The 25,338-nt window shown below is 34.2% G+C and overlaps 1 protein-coding gene across 2 annotated transcripts in view; it reads right to left on the reverse strand.

Moving 5' to 3' along the window:
• Positions 1-25,338, reverse strand: part of NR3C1 (nuclear receptor subfamily 3 group C member 1) — a 131,121-nt gene that overhangs the window by 36,405 nt on the left and 69,378 nt on the right. The window contains exon 3 of one of the 2 annotated variants that reach the window (XM_051978636.1): positions 918-1,084. In XM_051978636.1, the coding sequence (XP_051834596.1) occupies positions 918-1,084 (167 nt within the window). The remainder of the gene's footprint in view (positions 1-917; positions 1,085-25,338) is intronic. The other variant, XM_051978637.1, reaches the window with a different exon arrangement.

The following is a 25,338-nucleotide window of genomic DNA, read 5'->3' on the forward strand; positions in this document are numbered from 1 at the left end:
CATAGTGTTTTTAAAATTAATTTTTAAAAATAATTTTATTTTTAAATTTGTGGAATAAAACAAGCATTTCCATAATGTGGTACAATAAAAGGATGACTATACATGAAACTGCAAAGCTACTATGTACAATTTAATATTCCTTTGAAAAATACATGTTATCATGTATATTTCTTTTTTTTTTTTTCTTTTCCTACCCCTTCTAGAAATGGCCATCATTAAACAGAAATAGGTGTGTATGTATGTGTGTACACCCCCCCCCACACCCCCATATAAACATACCCATACATATACACATGTATATATGTAAAATTATTCTATATATACTTTTATTTATCAGTTTTTTCCTTAGATGCAGAGTATTCATATGTATTTTATAGTTAATTTGGGGTATTTATAATGTTCAAATGGTATTCTTATAGCAATATTGCTATTACTCTATTTCTGTTCATTTCACTATTCATTATTCATGCAAGTCTCTCTATGTTTTCCTATATCATTGAGTTGATCCTTTGAATTAGTGTCCCAATTTTTCAACATCTTCCAACTGACACTTTTTGATTTTCACATACACAGAGTTTTAATAAATGCTTGATGACTGATTCTTTTCCCTTCATCTTTTCTTTGACTTTCTTTCCCAACCAAGAGGTGACTTTTGGGTCTGTCCATATTTATACAGAGCCACCTTATAGTTACAAATTTAAAAATCCACAATTGACACATTGATTAAGGCTAATTTACTTACTACTAGTTTCTACCAAATTGGAATAGAAAAAAACATAGCTCTTAGAAATTACTGGCCATGAAAAAAAAAATACAGGTCCTCTGAGTATCATGGCCAGTAATAACCTATCATTTTCAAGCTTCTACTTACAAGAATGAGAAATAAACAAGCCAAAAAAACTCTTCAAAACACATACTACCTTCCACTGCTCTTTTGAAGAACACTTTACAACTTCCACAAGTTAGGACACCATAATGACATCCTGAAGCCTCATCGGAGCAAACAAGGCAGAGTTTGGGGGGTGGTCCCGTTGTCGTGGAGGAAGTAGATGGAGAAGAACTTACATCTGGTCTCATTCCAGGGCTAAACAAGTGAGAAGAAGAGAGAGACATAATCCTTGAATATCTAACAGCATAGCAATATTAACCATCTCATTCCCATTATCAGATCAAAAGAAGAGCATTTGTGACATTCATTTCGTGAGATGGATTCACATAATAAGCAAATTTGAGTTCATTTTCTTCCTAGTTATGTTGAATTGCACTGGATGAAACATACAGACCTGAATTAATATTTTTTAAAAATATGTTTTTCATTCTTTATTATAAGGGATACTCTCTGGGAGAGGAAGGCTACATTGGGAATTGCCTTCTTACATCTTCTTTAGGGTTAATCTTAGATATAATTTCATTGCAGTCAGTTTCAGTTGTTTTATTTTTATTGATAGTAAAATATGTATGCTTTTCCTGGTTCTGCTCTATTTTGGATTACTTCATGTAAATCTTCTTTTCTTTTTTTGTATTTGTGATCATTGGCTATTACAGTGAAGTAATATTTTATAACATTAATGTACCACAGCTTACTTAGCTGTTCCCCAGTGACAAACATTTATCATTAAACATCTATAATTTTCTTTTATATATGTTTTAAATAAAAATGATTGGCATCCTTTATTATATATCTTTGTTTAATCCTACATATACCTATATATATATATATATATATATATATATGTGTGTGTGTGTGTGTGTGTGTGTGTGTATGTGTGTGTGTGTATGTTTATATGGGTATATAATTCCATATATGTTGCTGTCGTTCAGTCATGCAGTTGTGTCTGATTCTTTATGAAGAATTTTTGTACTGTGTATGTGTGTGTGTGTATAACCCTACATTTCCCAGTGTTATTTCCCCCCCTTTTCCATATCATACACACACATTTCCCAGAATATTTCTCCCTTTCCTTCCTCCACAGAACAATTCCTTATAATAAAAGAATTAAAAAAAAAAAGACAGTTTGGTAGAATTTATTAATATACAGAAAAGATCCAACATAAGAGGCACTTTTTTTTTTTTAACAACCATAGTCCTTTGCCTTTGTAAAGGAGCAAAAAAAAAGTGTTTTCTTCTGTCTTTTTTTTTTTTTTTTTAGGGCCAAGTCATTATAATTTTCATTGCATTCAGTTTTGATTGTTTCAGAATCTATCATTCTCAAACTGCTGTTTATAACAATTAGAAAATGCCTTTCCATAAAGAGCAATTGGTGACAGACACATTTCCAAAAATGTGGACAGATATAATAGGCTGACTTAAAATACTACACAATGAATTATATGTAGAAACACAAAGCTGTTTATCATTTTTCCCCTGCAAGAGAAAACATGAAAAAAATCTTCCCAGATTTTTCTAAACTCTCACCCACTAAAAATTTTGGGCAAAAACTTAGGTTAAATGATCAGTTTACAGGCATAGACATATAATCTCTTTTCTCTCCCACATTCCTTTATTCTTATGTATCTATAAAAATTTATGCACATATATATGTATGTATTTATAATAGACATATTTCTTTTCTGTACACCACAGTCAATCAACAAACATTTATTTAGTACCTATGTCCCAGTTATTGTGCCAGGTGCTGGAGGTACAAAGAAAGACAAAAGATAAATAGTCTTTGTTCTAAAAGAGCAGCCAAATGAAGGAGGCAATATACAAACAACTAACAGCTAATAATAATAATAATGATGATGATGATGATATCTAATATTTCTATAGTTCTTGCAATGTGCCTGGAACTGTGCTAAGCACTTTACTGGTATCACCCTCATGATAATTCTGGGAGATAAGTGCTATTTTTATTCCCATTTTATAGAAGAGGAAACTGAGGTAGGCAGATTTTAAATAATTTACTAAGGGTCATAAAGTTAGTAATGTCTGAGACTAGATTTGAATTCAGGTCTTTCTGAAGCCAGACCTAGCATACTATCCATGGCATGACCTAGTTACCTCAATGTACAAATAAATATAGAAAGGATAAATTAGAGATATTTAACAGGGAAAGGGTACTAGTATGAAGGGAGATATGGGGAGGTTTGTCAAAGAAACTGGAATTTCAGAAGACTCTTGAAAGAAGCTAGGGAAGCCAATAGGTAGAAATAAGAAGGAAGAAAATTTCAAATATGGCGAATAACCAATGAATGAAATCCCAATTACAAGCACACTAATACAAACATTTACCACATGAAAAGACTCTAATTCAAGACAAAAACCAGAGTTTTGGTTCTCTGGATACTCAATCCTTGGTTTGGACCTGTGATTTTTTTGATACAGGGAGCTCCCAGGATAGAATTCATATATAATTCATACTCTTAGAGAATTGGCTCAATTAAATGATTAAATGACCCTGTCCAAAGCCAAGCAACTAGTATGTATCAGAGTAATGGATTTTAAGTCTTTTCTTTCTGATTCCAAGGCTGACACCTATAGAGATGTACTATGCCATACTGTCTTGGGGACAACTAAGTGACACAATGGATAGAGGCCTGGGTCTGGATCAGAAGACCTGAGTTCAAATATTGCTTTAGACCCTAACTGATCCTGGGGAAGTCACTTAATCCTGTTACCTCAGTTTCTTCATCTATAAAATAAGTTGGAGAAGGAAACAGCAAACCACTCTAGTATCTTTGACAAGAAAACCACAAAGGGGTCAGAGGATATGATTGAAAAATTGACTAAATAGCATTATCACACTGCCTTGACCCCTTGTTTAGCAAGGCAAAGTAATAAATAAAATCTTGTGGAGGTACTAGCACTGACTTGGTATCTGTTATATCTGGAGGTCTAATTCTAGGCCTGGTATCATGAGAAAGTGACTTCCTCTCTCTGAGAAAATTTCTGTCTCTGCAAAAAAATGAGAGGTTTGCATTAGATCATCTTCAAGGTCCTTCCTAGTAGTATAATAGTCCATAATCCGATGATTCAGTCTAATGAATCATAATGAGGTATTTTCCCTTCAGGCTAAGAAGAAAAGTGAAATAGGTATTAATATAAATAACACAATAATCCAACTTACACCTCAGTTAATGTTCTAAAACCACTGTTAGAACAAAAAGACTTTACAAAAACCATGTCTGGCTTTTGTGCCCATCTTTTGCCAAATATTTCTATAAGATGAAAGAGAATTATAGCTATGGTGAAAGTAATACAGAGATTAATTGTTTTCCAGGTATGTCTGATTACAGTAAAAAGCAGCCCCAAAAGTTTTCTCTCTTTCTCTCTCCTCAATAACTCCTTTTCTTTCTATAAAACATCACTATTCTCAAAAGCATAGCAGATAAGGACTACATACTTTTAGATGAAATTACTCATTCAAAATTCTGTGGCTTTGCTCTACCCCCAAGAGCTATGCTTTTATTCTACTTTGCCCTATGTAAGTATCAATCTTATGATCAACAGTAAAGTAGCCCAATGCTGCCAGTATGCCCTAGGCTTCATGATCTGTGGAGCCGGGAAAATGGAAATTTCAATCTGATTTTTCAAAAGAGTTCCTGAGGGAAAGGGACCTGTATGAGCAAGAATGTTTGTGGCAGGTCTCTTTGTAGTGGCCAGAAACTGGAAACTGAGTAGATGCCCATCAATTGAAGAATGGCTGAATAAATTGTGGTATATGAATATTATGGAATATTATTGTTCGGTAAGAAATGACCAGCAGGATAATTTCAGAAAGGCCTGGAGAGACTTACATGAACTGATGCTGAGTGAAATGAGCAGGGCCAGGAGATCATTATATACTTCAACAACAATACTATATGATGATCAATTCTGATGGACCTGGCCATCTTCAGCAATGAGATGAACCAAATCAGTTCTAATGGAGCAGTAATGAACTGAACCAGCTACACCCAGAGAAAGCACTCTGGGAGATGACTAAGAACCATTACATAGAATTTCCAATCCCTCTATTTTTGCCCACTTGCATTTTTGATTTCCTTCACAGGCTAATTGTACAATATTTCAGAGTCCGATTCTTTTTGCTTAGCAAAATAACGGTTTGGACATTTATACTTATTTTGTATTTAATTTATACTTTAACATATTTAGCATGTATTGGTCATCCTGCCATCTAAGGGATGGGGTGGGGGAAGGAGGGAAAAAATTGGAACGAAAGATTTGGCAATTGTCAATGCTGTAAAATTACCCATGCATATAACTTGTAAATAAAAAGTTATTAAAATAAAAAAAAAAAAAAGAGTTCCTGGTTAGTTTTTTCCTTTTTTTTTTTTTTTTTTTTTTTTTTTTTTTTTTTTGCATTTAAAGGGAACTTCTTTTATAACCTGCATTAAGGGGAAAAAAAAAAACAAAAACAAATCTGTGGTGTGACTTATAACTACAATATGAACTACCCCATACAGTAGATGAAATCTTTTCACTAAGGTCCCTCTGTCACTTTTCTCTTTTTGTGACTTGTGAATGTCTCTTCTAGAACACAATTTCAGGAAAGCCCCGCCCCATCAGTCCTTTTTCTATGGTTACTCTCTTCACAAAGTTCTCCCCTGAGGAGATCTTTGCCTTAGTTGCTACTTAGTTTTAATCACTGAATGGATACTGCCTTACTCAAACTGAGACCTGCTAAAGATCTTAGCTTAAAAAGACCAAGGCCATCTCTAGTTGTCCTGATCTATAGCTTGCAACTGGACCTAGATGGCTCCGGAGGGGAAAGTGAGGCAGGTGACTTTGCCCAGCCCTTACTCACTCAAATCCAGTTCACTTGTATGTTATGGTATCACCTTCCTCATGTCATGGTCCTCCTCAAGAATGAAGGACAAACAACAACTTCAATGTACTCCTTTCCTTTTCTCTTCTCCCATTCATTCCAATTAGGGACCATGAACTATGATGATACATGTCAGTCTATGCCGCTGTCACTCCACTGTCCCACTCACTATCTCTATACCCTTATAGAACAAAGGATCTCCTCTTAGCTATCACTTTACTATGTACAGGTATGTCCCTTCCACATCATGGGGGTTAGCTCTCCCTTTGTACTAGAGAAGTCTAAATTTTTAAATTTCTATTTTGTGAAGCATTTATAGCATCAATGTAAAATCTGGGTTAAGTATTTAGTCATACTTTAACTTTAGAAAAGAAATTGGGCATATTTATGGTATTTAAAGACAAACTATGTTGATATTATACAATACCATGCATATATATTATGCATTTCTGAGTTTCTAAACTTTTTCTGTGTTGTCTACTGGTTTTTTTGTGTCATTGGCAGCTTCCACAAAATTCTTTTAAAAATTCCCATTTAATTTCTTATGTTGACCCACAACATATTGAAACAGATATAGAGAAAGTTGCAATGTGGATGAGATAACTACATCATTTCTTCCCCTAGAATGTAACCTCCTTGTCAGAAATAACTGTTTCTGCTTTTCTATTTGTAACTCTACTGTTTAGTACAGTGCTTGGTGCATTTTAAGAGATGTGCTTTTAGTCAATTAATTCATTCATCTATTCAACCTAATTAGAAGAATTGTACTAAAGATATCATTTTAAGAAAAAGTGACCTGGCCCTGGAGTTTCAGGTTCAACAGCATGCTGAACAAATGCACATTCAATAGAATCAGAAGATTTAGAGTTAGATGGAGTCTTCTAGAGGATTTTTTAGTTCAAATCTTTCATTCTACTTCCTTAGCAGATTTGCTTTACCTTACTTCCTTTCACATATGAGCTCCTAGAGGGTATGACTGCTTTTTTCCTTTCTTGGCATCTCCAATAGTTAGCACAGTGCCTAGCACACAGTAGGTCTTTAATAAATGCTTACTGATTGAAATGAATCTATTTTCCCCCCCAACCCCCACCCCAAATCTTATGTAACATCTCCTGCCTCTACAACTTTTGGACAAGTTTTTCCCCATGATTGGATAGTACTCCCTCCCCACTTTACCTTCTAGAAATCTTAGTTTTCTTCAAAGTCAACTTAGGTGCCATCTCTTATGGGAATTCTTTCTGATCTTAGTTAGTAGTGTTTTGTCCCTCCTCAAGTTGTCTAGCATCTACTTAATCTGTGCAAATACTGCTTCTCAGCAGACTGTTGTGAAAGGAACTGTTTTTCATGACTCTGAACCCCTAGTGCTTTACACACAAGTGGACACTTAATAAATAATCTAAATTAAGAAAGGCTCAGAGATGGTAAATAATTTATTCCCACAGGAGGCACAGACAGAGCTGTGAATAGAACCTAGGTTTCGTTCACTAAATCCAGCACTCCTTATAGGATCCCATGTTGCTTTCCTAAGTTGCTCCCTGGTATGCTACTGGTATGCCCTTGTTCTCATTTAGTCCTTTCCATTCCTGGGACATTCAAAAAGGCAATGGGGGTTATTTGCACACTTGATATATAGAAAACAAATACACTATTACAGTTTGAATGAGGCAAGTCTTCATCTAACAAATCCCTTACTTAAAACATCTTAAAAATGTTTAGTGAATCTATTTAAAAGAAAGAAATTTTTGATGTGGATTATTTAAAGTCATTTCTGCTACTGGGTTTAAATGATTTCTTAATGCAAGCCATCAGATTTAATTTGAGAGATATTTGTGCTTACTATAGAAGATATGGATTTCCAAGCCTGACTAAAAGACTTGTTATAAATTTATTCTGACTATAAAACTTGTTATAAATTTATATGCTTGAGTCTTCAATAATACCATACTGGGAGTCGGATGTAAGTTTAGACAGAGTGAGCTAATTACCAAAAACTCTGCATGAAACAGGTATGTGAGTTTCTGACAGAAGACGCTATATTTACATATTATAAACATGAACATCAAACATTACCATAGCCCAAATGAGGGCTAAGTATGAATGTATCATCAATATTATTTTCAGTAAGATCTGAGATGTTATTCCTTTAGCTTTCAAAGAAAAAAGTCTACTCTATAACGTTGGACAAATAACTTTTTCATTATCCCATGAGCAAGGAAATCCAAAAATATAGAAAAATAAACAATCACAAATTAAAGAATGTACATAATTAACATACACATTATTAACGTCAGAATGAGTAATGGTAGAATGGAAAAACTAAAAATAAAGGACCAAATGGATGAATAAAATAGCTGTGAATCTGGCCCCTATATTAGGTTCCTGGCTTCCCTTCAGTCACTCCAGCCAGTATCAGATAAGAACTATATTTACTGACCACATGGAAAGCTGCCAGATACAATACAGACATCAGTGGAAAAAATCAGTTATATTGTCACTTCACCATGAAGATTATTATGATCTGTGATGAACAACAGGGGACATAACACATAAACCTGAGTATATGAAGCTTCTGGTGAAAATACTTGACTCCATCAGGTGAGTTGGCAGTAGTTTAATACACTGGATATGTATTTAAAAAAATCTCCTGTGCCTACCAGGTTATCACCTCAAATACTCTCCCTTATTACTTTGCCTCTTGGAATCCTATCTCCCTTTAAGACTCAGCTTATGGATAGCTAGGTGGTAGGGTGGATGGAGTATTGCTTCTGGAATCAAGAGGATTTGAGTTCAAATCTGAATCAGATCAAAATTGACACATACAAGCTGTGTGATCCTGGGGAAGTCACTTAATTCTGATTACCTCATCAAAAAAAAAAAAAAAAAAAAAGAAAGAAAGAGCTCAAATACCACTTGTTACTCAGATCTTACTTTATCCCCTTTCTGGTACCTTCTTTCTCCATATCTCTGGGTATACTTTCCCCTCATTATTCCAGTAGAAAAAAATCCTTAACTAGATTTTGTTTTATTTCTGTATCCCTTGCTTCTCAGCAGTGTTCCTGATATACCCACAAGGGGGTAATTGTTTAAAGTATTTCACTTTGGAGAAACCTATGTGAAGTTAATCCTGTCTCAGTGAGTACAAGAGTTAACATTGTAGATTGGGGTATTGATTCAGTCTTCTAAGAATGGAGAGCTCCATTAGGAAAGATATCATTATTATCATCTCTAATAGTTATTGATTGCATGTTTGGAGCTGGACAAAATGTATAGAAGAAGCTAAGAGGTTATCTGACAAGCTAAACAAGGCTTTTTTTCCCTTCCCATAGTGAAGAATCAAAGACACTATTTTGTAAAGCAAATTGGAACTGTATCCAAAAAGTCACTGAAAGGTGAAAACCTTTGATCCAATAATACCACTATTAGGCTTATAGTTTAAACAGAACAACAGCAGCAAAATTATATATATATATATATATATGTATCTTGTAGCAGCCAAGAACTGGAAAGTAAGGGGATTTCTGTCAATTAGGGAAGGGCTAAACATATTATGAATATAGAACATTATTATGAAATAAGAAATGATGAAAGGGACAGTTTCAGAGAAACTTCAGAAGAATTATATGAACTAATGCACAAGAGGTGAGCTGATCCAGGAAAACAACTTAAAAAATAACAAAAATATAAAGGTGAATTACTTTAAATGACTCTGATTAATGAAGTGATCAACCATAATTCCATAGGACTGGTGAAGGAGCATGCTATCCATATCCTAATGGATTTAAAGGGAAGAATGAGACATATAAAATGTTGAACATGACAATTGTAATTATTTAGCCTGTCTATTCATGTTATAAATGTTTTCTTTTTTTACCTGTTTTTTTTGGGGGGGTGGGGGGAATGAATCCTTTCTCAGAATGTTTTTTAAATACTTAAAATAAAACATAAGATTACAAAAAAAAAAAAAAACAAAAAACAAACAAACAAAAAAAAACAATTACATTGAAATAGTTGTTAAAAAAAAAAAAGTTTTTAAACTCACAGACCCCGGGTTAAAAACCTTTTCTTCTCGATGAGACTGGTTATCTTTGTAGCTTCATCATTTCTTTCCTAAGAGTGTTTTTTTAGTCAATAATCCCTTTCTCATCATAATAATATTCTCATTATCATAACCAATTAGAGTTGATTGCCACTCTCAGAAACAAACACAGGCTCTTCCAATAGTATATAAGCAATGAGTGGATTCCCTGAGGGGTCTTTTGCATTCAAGAGTGCTACTGACTGTAGAGAGCCAGAACTCTGGAGAATTATACTTGAAACAAAGTGTTAGCTCAGAGGAATTGATGAGACAATGGTTATCTAGTTTACTTATATACTTAGTACTTAGCATCGTGATATAATGGTTCTCTAAGTTCACACATAATCAGTATACTGTAATGACGTAATTACAATAAGGTATATAAGAGCCAACAAGGACTGGAAGAGAGACATTCCATCTCCCACCATCCTGGTGGCTCTCCTGCCTCCTGCATTCCTCTACTAAGAAGACCAAGGCCCATCTGAAGGTCCCCCAGACAGCTACTCTGGCCCAGGTGAAGGAGACAGACTGTAAAGGAGATAATAAAGACTTTGGACTTTATTCCTGACTATTCTTGTGGTGATTATTCTGCTGATATCAAGGCCCATTCAGAGGACCGCCAGAGAGCTAGCCAGAACATCTGACCCTTTTTATTAAAGATCTATTAGCATATTTAGTAAAATGATTAATTGCACAGAAAAAATATTTTTTAAAAATCTTTTTTGGAGCTGACTTCTAATGAATTTTAGGCAACCTAATCCTACATATTCTTTTTATGAACCCATTGAAATTTGTTTTCCCAGAATCTAGGGCATTTATAAACTATACTTATCCATCTTCTCTTGTATTTAAAATTCTAAGAGAGAAGACACTTTTCTCGGGGAAAATTCCCATCATTGAGTTGCAGTATTTCAGAGTTGGAAGAAAATTTAGGAACCATCTTGGTAGTTTAGTTGCAAAACTTTATTCCTACCCAAATTTTCTATTATGTCATACCTGACAAGGAGTCATCCCGGGTCTGCTTTCAGCTTTCAGTGTGGGGAACTCTTCCCTTTTGAGGCACTCTTTCCCACTTTTGGATAAAGAATTGTTAGGAAACATTTCTTGACAATAAGACCAAAGTTGCCTCTTTGTAACTTTCCTCCACTTCTCCTACTTCTGTCTCTTAGGGCCAAAGAGAACTCTAAACAGGTCTGTGTGTCAGTCCTTCAAGTATTAGAAATAAGCTGTCATATTCCTCCTGCAAATTTTCTCTTCTCTAGGCCAAACACTAGTCCCTTCAGGTGATTTTCATTTGGCACAGTTTATCATGCTGGTTGCCCTACTCTGGACACTTTCTGGCTTATCAATGGCCTTCCTCAACCACACCACCCAGAAGTAGGCACAATTGCTCTATGTGATCTCACAAGAGCAGAATACAGAAAGACTTGCACTTCCCTTTTCCTGGAAGCTGTGTCTCTTTTAATGTTGTCTCAAATTACATTTATTATTATTATTATTATTATTAACTGTTTTAATACACAAATGGCTCACATTGAGCTTGTAGTTCCCTAAAACCATTCCAGCCCAACAACAAATCCCTTCTTGTTGGTAAAAGTCAAGTCCAAAATACTATCATTACTTCCTTCACCTCTTGAAGGATGAAGTTAACATTAAATGAAGGCAAGAAAATACTCTCTACTCTAATTTTGGAAGGGAGAGGGCTCCAGTAGAGAGCAAAATAATTAAAATCCACCCCTATTATTATATCATGTTCCCCTGCTAGGCTTGTAAACATAACTCCTTACCCATTTCTTTTTTCTGTCTCAGTAGTCTGCAGCATACAATGATAATTCTGTTTCTGTTGGCATCTATGTTGATTTTCACAGACCTTACTCCTCTGGGTTCTAGAACTTTTCATGACTATTATCTTCCTAATATATATAGTACTTGAGGTAGCTAGGTAATACAGTGGAGAAAATGGGGCCCTGGGTCAGGAGATTCATCTTCCTGAGTTCAAATCTGTCCTCAAGACACTTACTGTATACTGTACACAGTAACTGTATACATGTCATTTAATCCTAGTATGCCTCAGTTTCCTCATCTATAAAATGATCTAGAGAAGGAAATGGCAAACCAATGCAGCATCTTTGCCAAGAAAATTTCAAACAGGGTCATGAAGAGTCAGACATGACTGAAAAATGACTGAACAACAATATATAGTGTTATTACAACTGCCCCCAGAAAGTCTCCATTCTCCATATTTTTATCTATCTCATTCCTCACTAATGAGCAAATTCATATCTTTCTAGAACCATATTATATTAATGAGTATTATTCTATCAAGTCTCAGAAATACTTATGATGTTATGTCAGGATTCTGGTTCATTATATTAGTTACTTACATTTTGTGCGTTTGTATAAAGACATGGATTTTACTGCTTTCTTATATTTTACCTGCTGTTGACTTCTTGATTTCACTACTACTGTTCTTATTACACTCTAGCTATATCACATGTTCTCTGGTATTTGTATACAGAAAATTTTCTTCTTTTTTTCTTTTTAAAGCCCTTTTAGTTAGATTACAACATTTCTGCCAAATATACTCTTGCTAATACTCATTAAATATATTTTGCTAGAAGCTGGTCATTCTCAAAAAACATTTTTACTTTATGTTGTGAAACATTATTATTTTGTTTTCATTACCTTCATTTCTAAATATATGTATTTCTCCCTATTTCACATGTCACCTCTTGTAACAGTAATTTTTTTTAAAAGAAAGAAAAGAGTTCAGCAAAATCATGGTATGAAATAGTCCATTCTCACATCCAAAGGTCCCTACCTCTACAAAGAGTGAGGAAGTACATTTTTTTGAACTCTTCTCAGTGGCCAACCTTGGACATTATGACTACATGTAAACACACAATTTCAGATCTAGGGTTGTTAATGTTTTTCTTCCTGCTGATAATACATTTTTAACTAGTTATTCATATTTTAGCATGATACAATGGACTGACTACTAGACAAGATGTCAGGAAGACTTGAATTTGAATCTCACCTTAGAAACTTATCATTTGCACAACCATCTCAATTTCATCTAATGAAAAGATGATAATATTTGTAGCCTTTAATTCATAAGACTGTTGCAAGGATCAACAACATGTATGAAGCCATTTGTAAACTTTAAAGTATTATATATGTATAATATATAAAAGCATTTTATAAATAGGATTTGTGGTAGTTAGGTGGCACAGTGGATAGAGTGCCAGACCTGGATTTAAGAAGATGCATCTTCCTCATCTAGTTTCAGACATCTGCATGACCTTGGGCAAGTCACTTGCTTTAGTTTCCTCATCTGTAAAATAAACTGGGGAAGGAAATAACAATCAATTCCAATATCTTTGTCAAGAAAACTCCAATTGTGGTCATGAGAAGTTAGACAGGACTGAAAAGACTGAAGAAAAAGAACAACAATAATAGTATAATTATGATGATCAAATTTGGCCTCTCATTGAAGCACTTTTCTTAGATTATTAATGATGATGAAAACAACAACCATCTTCTTAAAACATTCAATTTCTTGATCAAAACTTCCTAATTCTGAGCCATGCTTTCTTGATTCCTTCTGGCAGTATCATTTAAGCCCACATGAATCACCATGTATCTGATTAAAGTCTTTTATAGAATCTTTGTCATATCCTGGATACATGCCTTGGGAAGACAGCAAAGCTCTCCTATTGTTATCATCTGGTTGACAAATAGCTGCTTCACTCCCTCCTATGGTAGCGTCAGTAAACTCTACTACTCATCTCTTCTTCCTCTGACTCTTAGTGGATGATTTCTTACAGGATAGCACCTGGGGAGTCACATCATCTTTCCTAGGAAGACATCTTTCTTCACTATAAGAAGAATCTGTTATTGATTATTTAGCTGCCATATTCTTTTATTCTCTAACCTCTTGACAAAGGTAAGATTCCTTTTGTACCTTTAAATCCAATTTTATTTTTGCTTTTCTACATTGAAGCTTTTTTTTTTTTTTAAAGAACCAATTCATCTCCCTGATAACCTGAAGAATGGAAAAACATTATTCAATATTTTTTTTACCTTTTCTTCTAGGAAGAATTACATGGACTACTTCAAAACTGCATAACCATTCAACTTGCCTTCACAATTCCTTCTCCTTCCATAAATTTAGAACAAAACAGTCAAAAGGTATATGCTTCAAAAAAACCTACAATAAACCTACAATGCTTCTAATTTAACTGAATTTAATTAACAACGTATCCATATAATAAAAAGAGAGCAACAAATGTATTATGGCATTATATATGCCAAGTCCTTAGAAAATAAGAAGACAACATCAAACAATCTACAAGTACCATGACAAGCAAATTAAAATAGTTATTGACAAAATTTTCATTCTAATTGCTAGTGAATCATCAGGTGTTATCTTTAAAAAAAGCTTTATAAAGCTTGAACATCATAACTGGAGAGAGAAAAAAAATAAATATTCTACCCAAGAAACTCACCATTGAACAGAGAGTTCCTCCACCGGACACCCCTCCCTCCCCCCTTTCCCCCTCCTTCCCTCTTTAAAGTCCTTGGAATTAGCACACAAGAATGCTATGGAGATTTAAGATTAGAAGGGATCATAAAAGTCATTTAGTCCAACATGTTTGACATGAGCAATGGAAGTGCTAGTTTCTGGGTTTCGATTTATTTCTTCATTCACTAAAGGCTTAGTAATCACTGTTCGAAAATTATCAAAGGAATACTTTCAAAGAGAAACTGAAGAAGGATTATGTTACAGTAGTAAATCTACAAGCTAGTAGTTTGTTCTTATTTTTTAAGCAAGATGTTTTTATTTTAACCTTTTCTATAGACCAAGTTTTCCAAAGGTATTTTTGAGGGTCTGAAATTCAAGAGACTGTCAAATTGCTGAAACTATAAATTGTTCTATTTTCACTTTCCTAAGAAAAGCAGCACAGGATACAGGAACCTACATTACAATTCACTTATCACATGTGTGACTGGGGAGAGGTGAAAAAGGTGTGCTCTAAAACTACTTTGTCTGGTCAATGGGACAGCCACTCTTGCCGTGAACAAGTCTTTTTTGACTTCAGTGCTTTCATTTATGTGTTAGGTTGATTAATTTTGATGGACTTTTTCTTCTTTCTTTTTAAAAATGGATGGACAGCTGGGCAGAAGGAAAGGTAATTTGAAAAGAAATGTGATACAAAACCAAAAGATATAAATAAAAATAAAATTAAGAATTTTTAAAGTTGCTATAATTATTTTTATCTCAATCTTCTAAAAAAAACTGCTCCTTTTCTTGAACAGAGTCAATGCAATATGCTCTGATGACAAGAGTCAGAAGATGACTTCATCTTCTGACTTTGCAAGCCTTTGCAAGGATTGTCTTCCTAACAAGTATACCTTCCTTATCTCTGCTTCTTAGAATCTAGCTTTCTTCAAAGTTAGGTTCATATCATCTTCTTATATGACCCCCTGTTCCCCTTCAGTTGCTAATATCTTTCTCCCTTCCAAAATTACCTTGTATTTGTCGATGTCATATATAAATACATACTCACATTTACATGTGAGTATATATGTATATCTACATATACATTCACACAAAGCTTGGACATGCTGTATAAAATTACAGAATTTGTTCCTTGGGGGGACAAAGATTTGTTAGTTTGGTCTTTGTATCTCCAGTGTCTCAAACAGTAGGAGTTCAATGAATGCTAACTGATTGATGAATGGATGGGGAGATGACATTATAGCAATCTATTCTCTAGGTAAATAGATATAAATGTATTCTTTATAGAAAGCCATTTAATGTCTCATTCTGTACTCCATTAGTATAATTTTGCTTCAATTATATCAAGTGACATGCCCAATTGCTTTTAGTTAACAAAAGCTATTACTCCTACTTCTCAATTACCCCCATAGATTAGGCTTCTTTAAACTAAAAACACTGTCCTTAAAATTCCATGGGATTTGTGGGAATCTTGGTTCAATAAAAATCTTGCATTATTATAATACTCCAAATTCTTGCAAAAGATAACTATCACATCATTCGACATTTGCAAGAAACACATAGATAAAAGAAAGAGGAAAGGGAAGAGTAAGATATTGCTGTATTTAAGAGGATAAGTGCACTAAGCAAAATCCAGGAATCAAGTAGAGATAAAGTCTAGAAGGAAATGGGGATACATATCGGTCCTCTACATCATAGTATAAGGCATGTACTAAGTGCTAAATAAATGCACATTGTAATTGAATGAAAGAATTAAGATGAGAGGAAGCCTGGAGTCCATCTCTTTAGCATGATTTTATTAGTTTCAGGGAAAATCACCCAGAAAGCCCTGCATCCAAGTCTACCTTAAAAATTATAAATATAATAACAATAATGTGGGGAAAGAAGAGGATACATTGAAAGTGAATGTATATGGGGAAGAAATAAACATAGGGGAAGTTTCAAAAGCAAAAGGAGAAAGAATAAGTGGAGGTTCATGTTAAAATTGGGTCATGTAGAAAGGAGACCAGACTTAGTTTCCATCCAGCATATTCCATATCATATTCTGTAATCTGCACTAGACAGTTATGGTCAAGTATAATAATGATAAATGATTTCTATCTAGTATTTTAACCCTCTGTAAATATTATCTCTTTGATTTTCCCTTTAAGGGAGATACTTTAGATATAGAGATAAAGTATTGATTTTAGTGACCACCAAGTACCCTAAAATATATTCACCAACTGTTGAGGAGAGTGGCAGATAAAACTGCCTGTGTCAGGTTAGCCTACATGATTTCAAAGTTCCCATCTAATTTCAAAATTTGATTATTTTGCAAATAAGTACAAAAATATTCTTGTGCACAACAAACTAAGGACTCATTTTTGAACTTTCTAATGATATTATCTATCTATTGACCCAGATAATTTGCACTTATTTATTCTATAAAAGAAATTATAGAATTACCCATAAAGAGAAATGTTCTTCCCTTACTAATCATATGGATAGCAATATGAAATGAGTGTGGAACAGTTGTTGGGAGCCATCATGTAGTGGATATGCAATGTTATATTTTACTCTACAAGTGAGGGAAATGATTTTTGTTTATTTTTCAAGTAAGTAGTGACATGGTTAAAACTGTGCCATAGGAAAATTACTATGGCAGCTCTTTAAATTGGAGAGTGGAAAAACTGGAAGGTCAGAGAACAATTAGGAAGCTACTGAAATGGCCTAGGTGAAAGGTGACAAAGGTCTGAACTACAATGATAGTTGTGTAAGTGGAAGAAGGAAATAATGGTGACAGATGTCATCTCCTTGCTTAAGGTCCCTTCTAACTCAACCTATATTCTGCACAACTACCAGGGTGATTAAAAAAAAAAAGCACTATTCTGATATCATTTTTTGTTTATTCTGTCCATTGAGTTACATAGCTGCTCCTGTTTGACTCCAGATCATGGATGTAATTCTAGAAGGACGTTTTAAAGGTCATCTAGTATTTTATGTATCTATATCTATATATCTAGCATTTTATAGATGAAGAAACTGGCAAATAAGTGGAATTTCTTATCTAGAGATATACAGGTATTTAGCAGCAATGGTATGATTTTAACCATACACTCTTATCATTAGGTCAAGAGGCAATAGAAGAATGTTTGCTAATGGTCCCCAACTACTGTGTGAAAATACTGTAGGCATTTCGTTTGAAATCAACCAAGCAGTAGAATGTGCTTACTATAACAGGCTTCCCACATACAGTAAGGAAATACTATGCTTTGCAAACACCTTTTTCAAGGTTTGCTGCCTTAGTGACATCTGGGTTCTGTTTATGTGGCAAATGTGATACTCACATTGTCAATATAGTTTTCTATTTCCTTGTCTACAAGAGTCATCATTGGACAATGTTGTTTTTTTAAAGTAGTAGAATTCTGTGACTGTTTCCATTCATGCTCTACAAATGAGGCTTTCTGATCATGTAGGGCTTGTGGGAACAGGCTTGCTACATGATCACAATCATCTCCAGGTTTTATGTCAATTTCTATTTCTTGGCTGCTTTTCCAAGGCACGTGTAAATTGCTGCTTGTCTTACTATATACAGTCTTTCAGTCATTAGTATAAAGTAATTTATGACTATTATAAAGCCTCTTATTAAATCAGGCACCTTATTCAAGTATAAGGAAAAGCCTTTAACCACTTTCATCCATATAGTAAGGGAGGATCATTTCTGTTTATGGGGATGATTCTATGATTCCTTTTGTAAAATAAGTAAGTACAAATTATCTGAGTCAGTAGCTAGATAATATCATTAAGAAGTTCAAAAAATGAGCCCTCAACTTGTTGTGCATAAGAATATTTTTGTACTTATTTACAAAACCATCAAATTTTGAAGTTAGATAGAAACTAGGAGATCATGTAGTCTAACTTGCTACAGGGCATTTTATCTACCATTGTTCTCAAAAGTTGGTCAATCTAGCCCTCCCCAAACACTTTGAGGGTATGAACCAAGATACCACATAGTTCTGGATAGTTCAGTGACAATATTATTCCTCATAAGAGGCTGAAACCAATCTCCTTAATATTTATTCCTTAGTCCTTTTATGGCCAAAAGGTTTGAAAAAGCCAAGATTCCTTTCCTTTTCTCTCAACTTTTCTAGCAGCCTCTGTTGAATTTTTTCTCAAATAATACTCTAAAATCCAAAGACAGGAAGTTTTATGTAATCCAACTGAATTAAATGTGACCAATACAGCCAACCTAGATAAAGTTTTTTTGGATATCAACAGCAGAGCACTATTTTTTAAAAAAATTAAATCTTTTTCAATTATTAGACATTTTTTTTTCCTTCCCATCTCCTCCTATCCTACTAGAAAGGAAGACAGAAAAGAAGGAAGGAAGGATAATCCTTGTATTATATAAGTATAGTCAAGGAAAACAAATACCTACATTGGTCATGTCTTAAAAAAAAAAACACATACACTCATATGTACATATATTTATATGTATGTATAACTATCTATCCATCCATATCACCTATCATGAATATATATACACACACAGATAAATAGATATGTACAAAGCTAGCTAACTAGAATAAAGCTCAGGTCTAAGTACTAGTTTCAAACAGAGTTGCTTTCAAATGAAGCATTCAATTTACATGTTCTATTTTTGACATCTATACTGAATGGGAAAAATATTCATATAAGGCAACTAATGTTAGTCATGTAATGTTTCAGAATTTCATCAGCTTGCAAATGCCTTGAGATCAGGAGCTGTCTTTTGCCTCTTTTTGTATACTCTGTGCTTAGCACAGCTCTAGGCACATAGTAGGAACTAAATGTTTGCTGATTGATTCTTGTTACAATGACAAAAAGGGACTTGGTGATAAATACTATGTTGCTATACTTTTTTCTCTCAAATAGCAAAAACTTTTTAAAGATTCTTCTTGTAACTTTGATAAGTTTAATTTTTAAGGTAGCATGACAGTAGAATGTGCTAAGCTAGGAAGAATCATCATCTAATTCATGTCTTGTTTTCCAGAGAGGGAAATTTATGGGGGTGTATGCAATACATGTACTACTCAACCTAAGATACTTTACAAATGATACTGTTATTTAAATTCAACTCCTATAAACCTGTTAAAGCACTCTAGAAAACTAGCCTCTTTTGGTTACTACCATCACCACTATTTAATCAAAAAAAAAATCTATTTTTAAATATGGGGAGTGGGTGGGACCAAGATGATGGAGAGTATCTAGGAATCTGCGCTCTTCCTGGTTTCCCTAAGATCTATACTATATCAAGCCTCTGAACGGGTTTTGAAGTGACAAAACCCATAAATATTTGGAGTGTAACACATTTGCAGCAGAAGATATTTTGGAAGTATTTCAGGAAATGTCTGTCTCAATTGGAAAGGTAGGGAGATGTTCCAATGCAGGTGCAGTGCAGGGATCCAGGGTGGAAATGCCAGGGGACTCTACCAGGGGGCTCTTAGCCACAATACAGTATCTTTGGCTATTCTGTCCTGGTTCAAATGCCAGTGGATCAACAGACTAGCTATGAGACCTCCAACATAATTACAGAAGGCAAATAGTGAGCTCCTAAACTCCAGAATAATGCAGGACTTGGCCACACCCATCCAACATGGGAAGGAAGCCAGAAGCACCTGCCCCAGGGCAGCATGAAGCTGTTGTCACCTGTAGAGGAAGCTTGAGACAATCTCCCCTTTGCCCTAAGAGTAGAGCTCAATATTTAAAAATAGGCAAAAAAGCAAAAAGAATTCTGACCATAGATAGCTATTATGGAGACAGAGAAGAACAAATCTCAAAATGAGATGAAGTCCTACAGAGTGATATGAATTGATCTCCAACTCAAAAGGCTCTCTTGGAAGAATTCAAAAAGGCTCTTAGAAAAGAGAAGAAAAATGGGGAAAGGAAATGATGCAGGAAAGTTTGGAAAAGGAAACAGAAATTATCTGAAGAAAACTCTTTAAAAAATAGATTTAACAAAATGGAAAGGGAAGACAATTCCCTAAAAGACATCATTGGTGAAATAGAAAAACGATCCAATGAACAAAACAACTCATTTAAAAGTTCAATTGGCCAAATGCAAAAGGAGGTAAATTAGAATTGAAGAAATGGAAGTGAATGACTCAATGAGACACCAAGAATCAGTTAAATAAACAAACAAAAAAGAAGATGACAATATAAAATATCTCACTGGAAAAACAACTGACCTGGAAAATAGATCCAAGAGAGACAATCTAAGAATTATTGAATTACCTGAAAAGCACAATGAAAAAAAAATCTATTTTTAACATACTAAAACTATATGTTATTGTTTAAAGCCAAACACTAATCATCTTCACAGGAATTTAATTAGAGCCCTTTCCAAGGTTAAACAGCTTTTGAATAGTAGAACTAAAAGCAGAACTCAATTTTGTATTACTTTTTTTTAATACTTGCTTCTTTGTCATTTATTCAAATGCAGCATATAAATATGTAAAAAAAAAAAACAAGCTTAAAAAAATCTCATCTATGACTCTACTGGTAGAGAACTTTGGGTAGGTAAACTTGATCTATCCAATTTAGTTCTGTACCTATTTTTCAATTTAGAGCATTGTCTGGAGTGCTGAGAGCCTAGTATTTATGATTCAGGTTTGCCTTTACATAAATTCTCTAAGATGCAATTTACCCAAGTGATCTTATTCAAGTCCTTGCAACAGCCTGTGAGGAAGGTACTATTGTTATCTCTATTTCAGATGAGTAAACCAAGGCAAATAAAGATTAAGTGTCTTTCCCAGGGTTACACAGTCAATAAGTGTCTGAGACTGAATTTGAACTCAGATTTTCCTGACTTTATATCTAGAGCTCTGGAACACAGGTATCAAATAGAAGGAGTGCTATCATTGAAAGAGCATTGGATGAAAAGTCAAATGACTTGTTGGTTCCAGTTTTAATATTTTGAAAATCTGCCTTCTCTAGGTCAAAAATATTACAGCAGATTACACAATTATCGTAATTTATAACTACTGTTACATTTAATGTAGAAGGGCACTGTGATACAGTAGATAGTGAGAGAGCCTGAGAATCAGAACAATGGGGGTTTTAAGTCATACCTTTCATATGTACTGGTTTTGTGACCCTCGTTTCCAGTGCACAGTGACCCCAAATTGATAACTTCTCTATTTCTAAATCAGTTTTTCCTCCCATGTAATCCCAATGTTAATTATGATAACTGATCCAAACATTACAGAATGTTCTTTTTGACTTAGGTTTGCCGAACTTAATAGCAAAACAAAATTTCTGTAATTTTGTTTGTTACCCCTCCCCCCATACCCTATAGTTTGTGTCATTAAAACCAGTTTACATTCTTTTAGATTAGTGTCTGTTTCCACTTTTAGAAATTACATAGGGAAAGAAAAGACAAACATTAAAAGCACATGAGTGATGTGATTAAAAAAAAAAAATCTCCAGAACGTAAAGGTTTCAAAGGCACAGACTGGAGTTTCTTGGAATGAATAAATGATAATCACTGTTATACTTGGAATCTTAGAATTTTGAAACTTTGAAACCTTCCCCAGTCAAAGAGCCCCTTAGAATCTGAATAGAATAATTCTAATTTTTCTTTTAATCTCTCCTTTGCAGGAATAATTTGTAGCAAGGATTTCAAAAATCAAATAGCCTCACAATCTTTCCCAGCTATGGCATCTTCATTTAAATAACTTCAAAACTTGCTAAGAAGATATTTCTTTGATATTGGAAACAAAACGCTCTTCTTTGTAAAATTGTCAACACTAGCCTTTAAGGCTCTCTTACGTAAGGAGTGCAGCAGGCTGAACACAAAACCTGCTGACCAGACAAATGTGACCCTATCAGTGTCAGGTCTAAAGTCTAAAACAATTTATGAAATTAAAATGTTTGTTAAGTACAGCAAAGTTTTAGATTTATCACCATACCACTGTAACTTGTAGCAGTCCCTAAGAAACCCATGCCATTTCAACAAAAGAGCATTTTGAGATAATATATATCTGTATATGTATATAAACATGCTAAAATCTACATATTATTGTTAAAGCAAAATACTAACCATCTTCTGCTTGCCAAAACATGAATCATAAAGATATTTTCAGGGCAGGAACCTAATTTTACCCTACAAATATGTGATAATGATAAGTTCATGGTTTCATTACAAGTAAATGATTTTTCAGGCTTATCTTTAATACCGAAAGTTGGCCAATGTCCACAATAATATGAAAACAAAATTAAAAAATAACAAACTATATTCTACGCTATGGATTACTGAAAACAAATGTTCCTCCATTGCTTCTGATTTCCCTTAGAGGCAATGTGGGGAGTTTACATTTAGATTTTATGATTTTTAATTCTTTTATAATACTGTCAGATGGAATCTAATGGCTTCATCTCTGACCTAGGCACTCGAGTACATATGTCCAATGTTGAACCAAAACATTTTGAGACATCTCCAAGACTGAAAATCTAAGTCTTTCTGCCCATTCCTCAAGCCCAGTGGCTGCATGACATAGCAGAAGGGAAAAAATTGTTCATTTTTTTTTTTCATCTGACCCAGAAGAAGCCCCAGGGCTTGAACAGAAAGAGAATACTAATTTAGAATACTGTGCAAAGCACAGAACACAAAGGACTCATGCATCTCTCCAGCTGCAATAAGTGAGGGTGACTAGTTGATCCTGTTTTAGTGCCAGGCATTCTTTTCTGAATGGGAAGGAGTTTTCTTCGCTCTCTGCTAATCATCAACAACCAAGTATCATGGGCAACGGAATGTTATGCCATTGCACCCCCAATTACAGTATTCTGCTCATTACTGCCTAGGCTGGTGAACACAGAAATTGGTGATGAATGAAGCGATATAAAGTGATCTTGCATCTAAAGTTAGAACGTAGTATTGTTAGCTACAAAAATTGAAAATTTTATTCCTCATTCCCCTTAAACATTATTTCTCTCTCTTATTTCTTTTCTCTCTTTCAGGACTAGATTTCTCCATCCTGCTCAGTCAGGAATAATAACTGCTCATAGCCTGATTGTATTCTGATCCACATAAGAGTTTCCCAATTTGAGCCTTCTTGGGCATCCTGGAGGCCCTCCATTCCTAGGGCTCACTATATATTAATGCCAAGTGTAGTAGAGACATCTGATCAGATCTGAGTCCTACTACTCAAAAGTCCTGAAGTCAAGACATCTAGCTCCAGCCTTTCTCCATGCTTAGTCTTTAAGATGTATTTGAGGGGGCAGCTAGGTGGAGCAGTGGATAGAGCACCAGTCCTGAAATAAGGAGGACCTGAGTTCAAATCTGGTCTCAGACACTTAACACTTCCTGGCTGTGTGACCCTGGGCAAGTTACTTAACCCTACTTGCCTCAGCAAAAATAAAAATAAAAAAAGTATTTGAATCACTAATGTCCAGCATGGTGCCATTTATACATGTTATATGCTTAAGGTTTCTTAAATGTAAAGAAAAAATGCTTATTCTTTGTAAAATACCCATTTCTAATCTATGATCTTTAAATTACTACCATCACTGACTTATGTATATGACATATATATGTGTGTGTATATATGCATATAGTATAATTTATATACACATATACATAAATGTATACCCCTCCTAATCTTCCCCACCCCCCCACACTATCGCACAGTGGTTATCTAGTATGTTATTTTACCCTCTTTTGTCTTATCTTTTGACAATTTCATGGTTTGAAGTGCACATGAGCAAGAAGAAATAAAAATAAAAACAGCATATTTTCATTATTATTTTTAAAATATACACTAATAAGTTAAGATAGGGAAGGGACCAAATTAAAGGCTAAAATTTTTTTGTTTGTCCATAAATAAATATTTAATTTTGTATTACTTTAAAGAGACAACACTTGTAAATCATACAAAAAGTTGGTTCTGATCAAGGCTCTGAAAGGAAGAAAGCAATTATGTTATCTCAAAAAGCTGGATGTTTCCCAAGGATCTGTTCTAGTTTCTCTTTTCTTTTACAGCTATATTCTTCTCGGTAACTCCCCCAGCCCCCATGAATTAAACTAGAATTTCTATGTAGATGACTCACAGATATATCTTTATCTATTGCCTATATCAGAGATATCAAAACACATGCCACCCAAAACATTCCTGAATGTGGCCTAAACTAGATTAAAATGTAATTCCTATCTTATTTTAATGTAATGATATATTGTTAAAAGAAAAAAAAAAGAAATGTATAAATATATGTGATTTTCCATGGCAACAGGCAGTCTGAAAGGATCTCTGTATATTACTTAAGTTTCCCTATTTGTATTTGAGTGTCAAATTCAAATACAAATGGGGAAACTAAGTCATACACAGACTTCATACACAATATACACATGTCTATATATAGACATGTGTATATTGTGTGTATATATATATATATATATATATATATATATGGGAGACCCAGCCCCTTCCCTAAATTTCAGGCCCATACTTGAAATGCTTTTTGTTTAAATCCTTCCCTTTTCAAATGTCTCTAACTCTATTAAAATTACCACCATCTCTCCAGTTTGTAACTTCAGCATTATCCCTGATTCCTCATTTTCATTCATCTCACATAGCCAAGTGGATGCCAAATCTTGTACCTTCTTTTGTACCTGATCCTTTTCCTCTATTCACACAGCTACCACCTTAGTTTAGGCCATCAACATTTCTTGCCTACTCACTGGCAGTCACTGCCCTGACTATCTTACCACTTTACCGCATACAAACACATTGATGTAATTTTCCTTAAACATGTGACTTCCCTACTCAATCAACTTCAGTGGCTTCCTACTATAATGACAACCACCAGACAGCAATCAACTCAAAGCAGAAGTCCCAAAAAGTACAAATTAGGAGAGAGAAAATTATTGGGAGTTAGAATATATATCCCAACTTGCTTCATTTAAAGTTGATTCAAATAAAGAATTACACATTCAAAACTTTGAAACATCACTTTGC

The sequence above is a fragment of the Antechinus flavipes genome, chromosome 2 (assembly GCF_016432865.1).
Source record: "Antechinus flavipes isolate AdamAnt ecotype Samford, QLD, Australia chromosome 2, AdamAnt_v2, whole genome shotgun sequence".
NCBI classification, from domain to species: Eukaryota; Metazoa; Chordata; class Mammalia; order Dasyuromorphia; family Dasyuridae; genus Antechinus; species Antechinus flavipes.